Genomic DNA, 13281 nt, shown 5'->3' with positions numbered 1-13281 from the left:
TTTACAGGGTGAGGAGGTATATTCATTTGTGTCTTATCTAGAAAATAACTTAATATTAACGTATTGGCCTTTGTTGCTACTGTAAGCGATATTTAAAAAAATATTAATAGGCTGTAATGAGGCCGAAACGTGCAGTCAGGAGGGACACGACCGTGAAGGACTGCAAAGAGAACAACACATGATCATAAGATATAACCCCTCAAAACCTGCTCCAATTGGCTGAGGAATTACGACAGAAATAAGTAGTTGTTCACATGTCAAAACTTTGTCATCCATCTATACATGCTTGTCCTATTCAGGGTTGCAGGGGGCCTAGAACCTATGGCTGTAAGGCAGGGAGGAACCCATGACGGGGCACCAACTCGATCACAGGGCATAAACACACACACACGCATGCACACACACCATCCACTCACACATACACACCATCCACTCACTCACACACACACACACACCATCCACTCACACACACACCATCCACTCACACACACACACCATCCACTCACACACACACACACACACCATCCACTCACACACACACACACACACCATCCACTCACACACCATCCACTCACACACACACACACACACACACACACACCATCCACTCACACACCATCCACTCACACACACACACACACACACACACACCATCCACTCACACACACAAACACACACCACACACACACACCATCCACACACACACACCATCCACATACACACACACACACCTACAGGCAATTTGGGAAATCCAAGTAACCTCAGTTTGTTTTTGGACTGCGGGGAGTACCTGGAGGAAACCCCCCGACAACACGAGAGAACACACAAACTCCACACACTCCAGCCCCTGGCCCCGAGGTGCGAGGCGACAGTGCTAACGTCATGAAAGTCATTAAATGCATTTCTTTATTTACCGTTGAAAGACGTCTGACGGGAGGTAATATAGCCACCTCCGCATTTCACCAGTCCCATGTCAGACTGAATGTAATCAATACAGGCTGTGAGAAGATTCCAGAAAAAAAGGCTCCAGGGAAGGTGCTTTGCTCAGTGTTTCTCCTCCCTGCTCCGAACATCAGAGTCCATTTCCCAAGGCAGTGGCAGAGAAATAATTAGGTAACCATCACCAGAAATGACATTCTAAACATCCCAGGGCAGGATCTGATGGTAAATACAATTAACACAGGGATAAACTACGGAATGATCGCATGCTACTCGTGTTTATATGTGACCGATCAATGCTGTGAAAAAGAGGCTCACGGCGTCAGAGGCTCACGGTGTCAGAGGCTCACGGCCACGCGACAGAGTTTCGAATTCCTAGCGGCTCGCCGTTTATGGAGCCTTTTCACTCCTGCCGTCCAAACCTGCCACGTTTGAGACGTTAAGCTTCTAAAGAGCTGCCGTTGGTAGCCTGGGATGACACCACAGCTAAAAATACACGAGGAAAATTGGCCTAATATACACTCTTTTTGGGACGGGGTCGGTGAAATACTGGCCTGCTCCAGTGCATCGAGGCGACTCGCTCCTTTCGGCTGGCCGGGGGCCGGTGTGAGCGAGCGACTCATCAGTCTGCTTTGGCGGCACTAAGAGTACCGGAGGTCTCCAGGGCATTGGGGAGGGGGTCTGCACCACAAGGGAGATGAACCTCCAGTGGATCCACTAATGGGCTTTTTTTCTCTGCAGGCTCTCATCCAAAATTTGCTGACCTTGAGCTCAGACCTTAAAAGATGACATGCCAGTGTGGCCTGTCTAGGGCTGGAGAAACATCTCACGAGGCTTTCCTGCATCATCGAGCTCCCCCCCCAGAACCATGTCCGACTCACCCACACCATCCAAAGACACTTCTTTGCCTCTTTACTGTATGTCCAGGCTGCCATCCTTGGAACTTCGGGACTCTTTGAGGGGAAATAACTGAATTACACGGCAGAGATATTCCCCCCGCTGAAGTGGCACTAAGGTAACATGAAAGCGAGAGCAAAGATGCCTCTGCCTGGTCCATAGCGTGCTCACTCGTAAATAACCGAACACTGTGCACTTATTTAATTCCGTATTGATTTCTCATCCGGATACTTTATTGCGAATGAATGATTCAGAGTCTAACAATAGAATTACAGAGGTGTTTCATCGTGCTCAGTGGACTGTATTAGACTTTCCGCTGCCGACTTCGGCTTGATAACACAGTTAATTAGATTGCGCATTGTTACGTGAACTTCTTGCTTTTAGGGTTATCTGGTGAAGTGCTTTTAATTACTGCGAAAGCAAAGTGCATTTCCACAGCTGCTTGTCATGTCCAGGTGCAGAATGACAAGCGACGCAGCCAGGCCAGGGGGGGGGGCTTTGATGTGACCCATGGGCCAGCTAGTTGAGGCCTGAATTAACTCCCTGGGGGGTATTCCACAAAGCAGGATTTCTCAGTTAGCTGGATAACTTAAGCCTAATGTGAAGACTGTCCAATAGGAAGAGAGGTAGGTGACTTTCCTATTGGGCAATCCTAACATTAAGTTATCTAGCTAATGAAGAAATCCAGTTCTGTGGAACACCCCCCCCCCCAATCAGTAAATAAATCTCCAAATGATAGACAGCACTAACGAGCGAAGTTTCAGTCTCACTCATGATCAACATCTACTGCTGAGGCAGATGACAATCAAATCACTGTGAGTGTTTGGATACTTTGTATAGGTCCTGTCACTGCTGGGATAGTGCAGGTCTCACATGCAACAACAACATAATAATAATAATAATAATAAGGATGATGAAGATGAACTGGCATCCCATCCAAGTTGCCCCCTGCCTTGTACTTTAAGACCCCTCCCCCACCCCAGGAACCCCTCAGGGTGGAGCAGTTGTTCAGAGATGGACAGATGGATCAACCCAGACTTGTGTGAGGAATTAAATATATTCAAAACGGAATTTAAATAGAATACTGATTAGCAGCTAGTAAAAATAATCATTAGCTTGCCCGTGTTCAATCTGCGATTAACAAAAGCCACTGCAGACCGTCTTCTATGTAGTATTTGTAAATCGTCTATATAAAAAGGCATCATTAAGTATGCATGCATTCAAATAAACTGAATATTCAAAGGTAATGAGGCATACACAGATGGTGCTGATGTGACAGTAATGATTACATAACCTGAAAAAATGGAACCAATGAGGTTCCAGTCTCATACGTTGTGACATGACGGGAAAGTGGGTCAACATGGAGTCATAGCGAATTCTCTGGGCGTGCTCACTAACAAGCTGCCTGAAGGACGCTGGCCCATCACAAACCAGACAGAGGTCTCACCGTGACGCGTATCCATCCATGGCTCTGCCAGAACCTCAGTCACTATGGGGGAATCAAGACCAAAGAGCATGCAGACCAACATTCAAGCCTCCTTAATCTCAACCTCATCCGCAATCACCCGACCGTTTCCTGCGTGTCACCGACTCAGAGATCCAGCAATGCACCATTTTGTTTGAGGATGACGCAGATAATGGCTTTGCAGAAATACACATAAACTGGATCTGGGACTGAACGAAACGAAGAGGACCTGGGAGATGGGTGATGGATGCAGAGCGAGGCTGCTATTCTGTAAACGACAGGTGGCACGAGGAGGAGGTCACGTCCACCTGGATATGGGCAGTGTTCTCAGATCCCCTAAGGCTGCATCCACACAGCAAGCACCGAACCGCTCAGCGCAGGCAAAAAAAAGCTTTCTGGTTCACACCGCCAGCAGTGAACCGGCCGGCACTTACGAAAGGCACTGGATGGGCGAATACTACATGAAAGAACATTCGTCCTAAAAATAAGTGCAATTGTAAAGTGTTTTTCCGCTCTGAAGCAAAATGAGTTACATTGTTAGTTTGCACCAAGAAAGTTCTTGCTCTCTTACTGTTGGATTGAAAAGTGCATTTATAATTCTGTTTAATTAGCTAAACATGCTTATTAACACTAACCGAGTATCTGCACTTATGCACCACCCAGCTGATTTTCACTGAATTAAGTCTAGACTTGATTTTAAGGTGACATGAAATAATTCGGGGTACTGAGACACTGCAATTATTAGTTTCTCCTCCATGTTGTTAAGCAGTTTGGTTTCCAAATCACCAAACCTACCCGTCCCTAGGTGAACCTACCGTGAACTCGGTGAACATCGATTTGAACTTTTTGAAAGATCGATTTGAACTTTTTGAAGTGGCAAAAACCGGGCAGCGCTTGGCGCCCGAGGCAACGTCGCACCAGCGGAGAGCGGCACCGCTCTCCCCATTACATACGACGGCACGGAAATTATGCCACTTGCCGTGTGGATGTAGCCTAACATATGATGAGCCTCTGTGACAGATAGCTGCTGATTTCAGGGGGATCACTGGGATCCACATGAATCAGCGTTATTAATTACCGAGCCTGCGTTCCCCGGGTGAAATACGGCTGGACTTCAATAATGCCTCTGGAAGTTCAGATCATTCATTACGTCAGGACAGACGGTGGAGTCTCAGGGTTAGAATAACACCCTGAAATATTATCGCTTAGCAACAAGCCACTACATTATATACCATCAGCCAAGATGGCCGTCTTGGGAGGACAACTAGGGAAGCCGCCCCGCGGAGGGTTAAAGGGAGGCAGGAGAGGGGCGAATTATACGGGACACCGCTTCCATCGGCTTGATCAGTGTGAACCAGAAACAAGATTAATACAATCCTGGTGGAAATACATGATTCAGCAGGATTAGATATGTACAGGCCCCACATGAACTAGGCTGAGAAAGAACTGAAGAATAAAACAGTGAATGTCACAGAATGCGACACATAGGAAGACGCCCTTTATCATCTGTGACGAAAGGCCACAAAAAAAGCAGACAGAATGTGGAGCAGAAATGTGAGCCCGTTGGACTCGGCCTCCATGCGGGACTGAGGCAGCTGCACGTCTGCGCATCCGTAGGAGCATGCAGCCCGCAGTGCCATGGAAAGAGCTGTCAGACTGCCGTAGGGCCCCCGGATTAGCCTGAGCGGGGGGCTCAGCGTGGACGGCAAGTCAAAGCGCTCTGTCGGGTTCCAATTAGCTTGCGGATGAGGAGGCTTTTCCACATATTTAAACCTGTTTCCTCGCGCCGATTACCATTTTTATTTGTGACGCCGCCTCGCATTTGTATTGCAAATTGAACCCTTTTGGTGGCAAATTAAATCCAGTGCTGCTCACGGTTTCACGAACACGGAGTCTTTATACGGAGCCGGAGCCTCTGAGCTGGAATAATTGAGCTGAGGTTGATATTGGGGTTCAGGAGCAGCGGCTGATATGTTCTTGGGCTTAGGGTGAAAAGTAGTGAACGCCCGTGCAGCGACAAGTTAAAAGCTCACGGTTAACTGGGCTGAAAGCGTGGCAAGCAAGTGCCCGTCCGCTTGTCCGTTAAGGTAATTGGATTCGCCACAATGATTTACATCCAGGGGCTTTAAGGATGACAAAACAAACAGCAGAATGCAGACCGGCGGCCCTTCCGAGTGATGGCCGAGGAACATCGATCTACCCCATTATGGAGGCTGAACATGAAAAGATTTGGGCTGAGATTCTTCTCCGCACTATTGCCTTCATTGATTAGACAGGAAGTCGTTTCCCTCCACTGAGGGTCTCGGTGGGGCATTTCAGCACGACTTCAAAGCGCAGAGCATCTCCACACAGCCACTCAGGACTTCTACAGCTGCATCTCCTTCCTAAGAAAGGGCGTTAAAGGGGGGTGCGTCAAGGCCCCCCATGCAGAGGGGGCAGGAGCTGAGACCCCCACCTCATCTGACCGTGAGGTGTAGAATCAGGACCTTTCCCCACACACAAACACACACAAAGCGAGCGTCAGGTTCACAAACATCAGCAGGAGACCTGCCAGCATACAGAAGCCGCTGATGTTTGGCGAGATTGCGGTTAGTGAACGACGCTTCCAGAAAAAAACCCCTTGCAGCAAGCCTGGCTCTTTTCAGGCTAAGGAGGGCAAAAATTGTTCACCAGTCTGCTGGAAAAGGAATGAAAAGACGCCAGACTGAATCCACCAAGCCCGGCAGATCTGAACCTGACACACCTTAGATGATACCGAACCCAGCAGGCCAGAGGTGACACCAAGCCGAGCGGACCTGAGGTGACACCAAGCACAGTGGACCTGAGGTGACAACACTGGCGTCCAGTGAAGTCATTGCGGCCCATGAGGAAAAAGGCTTCCTGAGGACCTCCTCGCTGGGGTCCTGTGAGGTCACCAAAGGTGGGCGTCCAGCACATTGCCTGTGTCTTCACATATTTTAATTCAGGCTGATGGTTATGAGCTTTACCTGTTACCTGTTGTTTATAATAAGACTGGAAAATATGCCCACCCGCTTGCCTGACGTGAGCGATTCAGACGAAGGGCGAGTACTAAGTCTCAATACTAGCCTGCTCGCTAGTGAAAAGACTGCATGTCGGACTACATTTCTAACTGAACTGGCTCAGTCGGCTAGTAGAAAAAAAATATTCAGTTTTACCCCTGTATATACCACTTAAATAAAACTCACTACCTCTTCCGCATGATAGCAATACTGCATTTTTTGGCTAACCCAAAGCCCTTCCGCCCTGCTCCCATTTAAGATGCATTAGCGATTAATTATCCATGTATAATTACAGCTTCTTTTAAGCTACTTGGTTCACAAATGGTGAAATTTAAGCTATGATGGGAACTATCTAGAGATATATACATCCTGTGGTTTAAAAATTCAGTAAATGCCAGCACTCATATGGCAAGTAATCAAAGAGCGATAGAACATCACGCTTTAACGGTCACCTAATCAGACTCGGGCACATAAATTTGCATCTTCTTTGGGAAGTTGTGCACTGCATGCTGGGTAACGTAGTTTCCTCATTTTAGGAGTTAACCGGCCATACCTACGATACTGATAAACATTCTGTAAACATTTGTCATTCACATCCGCTTCTTGCCACCTAGTACTACCAATGAAACATAAATAACTCAAGGTTTTATTTTCTTAGAAGGTGCATGACTTGGTCTGAACTTTTATGCCTCTTGTATTAATTTCCTAATAAATCTGATACAGATACATTTCTTACAGACCTACCGTCTTACAGGTGCATATGCTGGAGCCAATTCCAGGCAGCATAGGGCACCAGGTGGGGCTACACCCAGAAGGGGGTGCTGTGGGATTATTATTAATAGTATTATTATTCAAAGAGACATTTACTCAATGGGCAGCAAGGAGGCTCCATCATTTTAAAGGAGGACAGAAAGCAAGGCAGCTGGGGGTGTCTGTTGGCTCAGAGCCATTCCTCAAAATACCTCCAAATCCAGCCTTAGTCATCAAAACGATAAAGAGAACGACAGTAAAGAAGGTCAAGGTTGCGTCTCGGCTAGCATCAGTCTGTCAACAAAACCGGTCTTATCTGTAACAGTGACTGGGGAGAGGGAGATCTCATCAGCCCAGTCAATGTCAGCAGCCTTAAGGTGATTTTCAGGGAAATAGCAGCAGCGACACCCCGGATGATCTGATGCAGCGTGGAGCCTGCAGGGCTGTGTGCTTCGCTTAATCTGGAAGAATGAAAGCTGAATGTTTGCCAGGGAATACAGTGCAAGACCAACATGTTATAGGAATGAAAGATAAGCTGTCTACTCGCTGTCTACACTACAAATTTCAAGGGCGAGTATTTTTTTTAATTTGAGTTCTATATTGCTTTATTGCTTGAGTTTTGTTTTTCAGATTTCATTTTTTAAAAGATATGTGTGCAAAACGACCTGTGCTAGATGCGACTTCATCACCTGATGGAAACTCAGCTTTACCATCAACTGGCCTTTGTCTTTCATCTGCGGCTTTCGCAAAACTCCCAAAAAGGATTCCCATTTAATTTTTTATGCCAATCCCGTGACATATTGACACTGCAATGGGGGAAAGTTGCAAAGGGTGACCTGTACTGTAAGTCTACTTCTAATATAACAACAAACATGCTTTATTTGCCATTTGTACAAGAACAGGTGCACTGGAATGCTCATCGTTACTGACTCCATCTTGCTCTCAATAACTTGGGGCTCAGAGCACAGGGCCAGCTAATGTGCAGAGCTGGGGGGGGGGGGGTTCACAGAAATGTGACTGCTCTGTTGAAGCCGGGGCTCGAACCAGCAACCTTCCAATCACAGGCACACAGACTTGGGCTGCTGAGTCACCTATAAAAGGAATTTATTATTTTTATGTTTTAGATTTTGACTTTTTATATTAAAAACCAGTATTTGAGAAGTGTTGTATTAAAATTTATATATATATAAACCCCGCAGTATCCCCCCCCCCCCCCCCCCCCACATTTCGGGATACAGTTTAAATTGGCTTAAATAAAGATTCAAAAGCTATAAGTTCAAACAATCCCCGGAAACATGCACAGCATGAAGCTAAAGAGAGACACCTGGAGGTGAAAAAGACGGATCATTTTGGCCAGGAGTCTATTTTAAGTGTAAGTAAGAGGAATAAAGTAAGAGAAACATCAAAGCAGGCAGGATCTTAAAGGGAGCCGCTTCTCTTAAAGGTAAAGTCCCCTACTCAGGCACGCCATACCAGACAGAATCTTAATAAGAGCAGTGAGAGAAACATCACATGTTTAACATCCGTCATTGTCTGCAGTTAGGGGGAAAAAAAAGATTAAACGGATAAGTTTATACTCCTGCAAAAGTGACAGAGGTCTGAGTCATGTGAGGAAAGGTTTCTAAGCAAAGGATGACAGAGGTACAAAAAAGTGACACATTGTCAAGCTGGATGTACAGATTGCCCATCTGCACTGAGCAAGGCATGGAAAAGCTTAGCCTAGACCCTCCTGCACTGGGGACTGAGCTGAAATCAAGCACACAGCAAAGGCAGCTGTGATCAGAGATTCTGGCACCAGCAGCATCCAGGCTTCAAGAACATAAATTCCTTCCAGTGCACTGTGCCAGTGTCACATTCGGACATATGCCAGGGCCACTGGCTCATCTCACATGAAAAGGGGTATTTTTCCTGGCCATGGACATTATTAATCTGCAAGCTGACTGTTAACTAGGAACACAGCTAGAAACGCAGAGCTTCTGTGGGGGGGTTTTGCCAATCAGGGGGCCCAACATTAGGTTTTGGGGGCCCTGCAAAGACTGTCGGTAGTTTTCTGACACCCCTACAGCTTATACACTGAACTAAGATAAAAAGGACTGAAGGGCAGGACACGTGTTATGGCGAGGAATACAGCGTATAAATCTACAGGCTACTGGCGGATGTCCCAGGAGCCTTTGCAGCTGCTGGAAATCTGCATATGGTTCATAAGGATGAAAAAGAACCTCCTTTACAACCTTATAATACCTCTCCTCAATCCTTACAGCGCTTGGCTGAAAGCAGCTTGTTTCTCTGGATTTCAGGGTTTCCTACCTGGGCTTGATCAATATCAACTGCTAAACCTTTAGCTACAATGTCATGGCAACGATTGCAGGAACATCCCTCTTCATGGCAGGTGTGTGGGAAATCAGCGGCACTGTCTGCCTCTAGATAAAACGTCAATGAAAGTCATGCTCATTGGTTTACACATTAGCCTATGATTCCTGGCTGTGCGGCGTAGACAAAATAAGTGCTGGGAGTGCTTCAGCTGGGAAAAAAAGAAATACAGCCTTAACGTGAAGAGGAAACAACACCTACGTCAGTGACTTAATACATACTCGATAGGCGAGTCAAGCGAGCGGACACGCTTTAACCCGTGTTAAAACACTGTCACCTAGTGGACGCACCGCATAAACACCGCATCATCGCCGATTTAATCTCATACGAGTTTTTAAAATGAACTTTTATTAAAGTGGAATATATTAATATAATCATGCGTGAAAGGCAATTTACCCATTACCAGTGAGTACTTAAAAAAAGATAACTGCCATTTTATCCACTTTATGTGTTTTTCTGACCAAAAACGTAACGTCAGCAAGCAAGCTATTAAAAATCCAATATCGTGAGACAAAATTGTTACAGAATAAATGCAAGAGAAATGACCCATCATCCCTTTAACAAGGACAAACATACAACAATTTCACGCAATCGTTTGCCTATTATTAATCAGTGAATTGAGTGGAGTCATATCCATGTGTTTACATATAAGCTAAAAGTAAACCAAGAACGCAATGCCATAAACAAACTAGGACAAAATGCTGAGATATAAGAAGAAATAGTGACATCGTTGTTATACCGTGTCTTTAGTTACTTTCATGCAATAAAATGGCCTGTTGTGTATCAGGGCGTCTAATTATCTGACAGGGAACAAGAATTAATGAATCAGATCCAAAACAATCTACTTTACATGTACCAGACCAGATTATTATGCTTAACCCTTTATGTCATTCGTTAATTGCATTCATGTGGGACAGTCAGACGATTGGGTCTCCTCAGGTATCACGGTATCGCCCACGTGGCGATTAACTACAAGTCCCGAGATGCGGCGCGGCGCCATTGTGCCTGTAAGATTGCACATGCGCGGAATTTCCTAGGAAGAAAGTAACCGTCAATGCGCGATCTCAGGCTGATTTACCAGCACAATGCGCCGTCTGGCCGCTGTTCAGCAAAAAGTACCCTGCGTCTTTCTAACGGAGGTCAAAGAGGAGCCGTCGAGGAAGCGCCATTTGCAGGTGCGTCTGCGTCATCATCCTTTGGCCGTTACAGTTACACGTCACACACGAGCCATGTGCTATAAGCGCTTATGGATGCTGTTCCGCTTTGTATGGCGCAAAAGGTACTTGTATTATAATCTAATAATGGAAAATAGAGCCAGTCTCAGCACAGGGCGGGGACAGCCCGGACTGGATGTTTGCCAGTCCATCGCAGGGGACATACACCGCCATTCAACGACGCCAGTTCGCCTAAGATATAGGGCTTCACAAGCACGGGGCAAACATTATTATTCCTGTCATTACCGTTACACGCAGCAGCCTGGTTAGCAGTGTTTGGCAGGCAACGAGTCATAATTTTCATTGAAGGTCCTCGGACTTGATGCATCATGGGAGAGGCTCAGACCGACACGCACATTTACAGACCTTTTATGCCTGTAGCACTTTCAAGTAGTAGCTACGGAGAAGCTGAACCCAAGAGCGGAGGCCTCCCACGTGCAAAGTTCGATAGCTACGGAGAAGCTGGATGGAACCTGCTGCTACGTTTCCTCATACCAGGGTAAGCTGCGCCCCCTGCAGGTCACTGAGCGCGAAGCGTCTCCCGGACGTGCTAAGCGCTCTCTCCCCCCCGCAGGGCGGCCGTGCCTTTGGGCTCGGCTGGACAGGAAGCCCAATAAGCAGGCCGACAAAAGGTTCAAGAAATTTCTGCAGTCCCACACCAGCTGCAAAGGTATTGCATTAGGGTTCACTGTTTAATGCGCTGTTGATTTCAACTAATAGTTAAGCTAGTAGAATCTGACATTATTAATAGTTTTTATTTTTATCCATATTTAGTATATACAATTTTGGAAAAAAAAACGTGAGTACCTTTATTTAGATTTCACCTGGAACATTGAAGAGGACTTCAAAAGTGTTCCTGAGTGCTGGATCCCTGCACTTGGCGTCCAGCACCAGAACGGACAGCCAGTACCAGATGATAACGGACACATTCCAGGTATTGCATCATATCTCTCCACGATGATCTACAAGATATAGCTCAGGAATGTGGGTGAATGGTTCAAGTCGTTCTTAGTTTTATTTGTCTTTTGCGTTGTTTATCATACAAAATTAATCTCTTTTCTGAAGTTGGATATGAGTGTTTTGACAGATGTATTTAAACGAGATCCAGCCCTGTTGGTTGAATATCATGGAAATTCCATGTTGTCTATTTGATACTTTATTATGAAACTTGGATGACAGGTTCCTTATCATCACATGCTTTCTCAGTGGAGTCATTGTCTGGTGTTTTGATTTAGGTTGGGTTCCTGTGGAGAAGAGCAGCAAGCAGTACTGCTGGCATGCGTCGGCGGTGAATTACGACGCGGGAGTAGCGCTTGTGTTGAGGCCCAACACGGACAACGGAGACGTCCTTGAGATAGCCGCAGTTCCTCTTTCTGAGCTGCTCGAGCAAACTCTGGAGCTCATTGGAACCAACATCAATGCGAATCCCTATGGTTAGAATGTGTGGCCTGAAGCTCCATTCGCCGTCCTCTCTGCTTAGTTTGACACTCGATCTGATTGGCTTGCTAGGATTGGGCAGCAAGAAACGACCAGTCCACCTTCTGGTACCCCATGGGGCTCTCCAGATCAGTAACCCCCCACCTGTGAACTACAGCCAGCTGCTGAGATGGTTTCACGACTGTGAGGAAGCGAAGGTAGAGGGTATCGTCTGGCACTGCCTCAATGGCACTCTTGTGAAGGTGAGCATCTAGCATCCTAACACACTGTACCGGTGTCACCCAGTGTCTTGTGGTGAATTACATTTCTGCTTGATTTTAGCTCCACCGTCACCACCTGGGATTAAACTGGCCCAACGGGGCCCCCTTCTTAAACACGAGACCTGTGGTCATCAGCCTGAGTTTGGCGCTCCTCGATCTGGACATTTCATCGCAAGACCTGTTTGCCGCATTTTCAAGGTTGGCAGGACAGAGCTTTGATCATATTCAGGATATCCATCTGGAAACATGAGCCGAAATGCACGTGGGATCTGAAGCCGTTCTGGCTTTTATCTGATGAACGTTGTGTAGTTTCATGTTTGCATGGTGGTCGGCTAGAGCCTCATCCGCTAGTGACCTTTAGCTTTGAATGAGTGTGTTTCCCTGAAATTCCCACAAGACAGCACAGCTTGCAAAGGCTAATCTCTGCACATCTGAGTGCATTGCAGTATAAATATTTACTCCACAAAGGTAACCGTCACTGCAGATTTGTCATTTGAAGCTGTATTGCCAAAGGTTAAATTAGCTAAGTAGCAGCAAGAACGCTATCAGGAATATAAGTGAATATAATCTAACACTACAGGCAGCAGGACCCTGTACGTTTGCTAGGTCAGAGTTAATTTCAAACTCAGTGGCCTCCACCCAGAAACAAAGCTAAGGATTTTCAGGTGAGGCGGGCAGACAAGGTGGGCTGAAAAGGGGGTGTAAACTTAGACATTCCTTTCTGAACTGTACATGACCTCTGCATTTCTGCATTCTTCTGGTCAGTTGATTTCCAAAATATGGCTGATCTCATTGCATAAGAGTTCGATTTAATGCTGCTGGTCTACAGACAGCAGCCGTATTTCTTGTATGTTATTAAAATATTTAAATCTGCTGAATGGGAGTGGCTTCCTGTTACAAACGACATTTCTGTATTTTCAAATTAAGAT

General features: G+C 46.2%; 1 protein-coding gene across 1 annotated transcript; it reads left to right on the top strand.

Annotated features, from left to right (window-relative positions):
• The first annotated feature begins 10377 nt into the window (after positions 1-10377).
• On the top strand, positions 10378-13230 carry c1h12orf29 (chromosome 1 C12orf29 homolog). The gene is made up of 7 exons (XM_049011250.1): positions 10378-10616; positions 11037-11154; positions 11230-11325; positions 11473-11589; positions 11891-12088; positions 12165-12334; positions 12414-13230. Exons 1-7 carry the CDS (start codon positions 10527-10529, stop codon positions 12600-12602), a joined length of 978 nt encoding a protein of 325 aa, XP_048867207.1. The 5' UTR covers positions 10378-10526; the 3' UTR covers positions 12603-13230.
• Positions 13231-13281: the final 51 nt, after the last annotated feature.

The sequence above is a fragment of the Brienomyrus brachyistius genome, chromosome 1, assembly GCF_023856365.1.
Source record: "Brienomyrus brachyistius isolate T26 chromosome 1, BBRACH_0.4, whole genome shotgun sequence".
NCBI lineage: Eukaryota > Metazoa > Chordata > Actinopteri > Osteoglossiformes > Mormyridae > Brienomyrus > Brienomyrus brachyistius.
The sequence above is the reverse complement of the archived record's forward strand: the minus strand, read 5'-3'. Positions and strand labels throughout refer to the sequence as shown.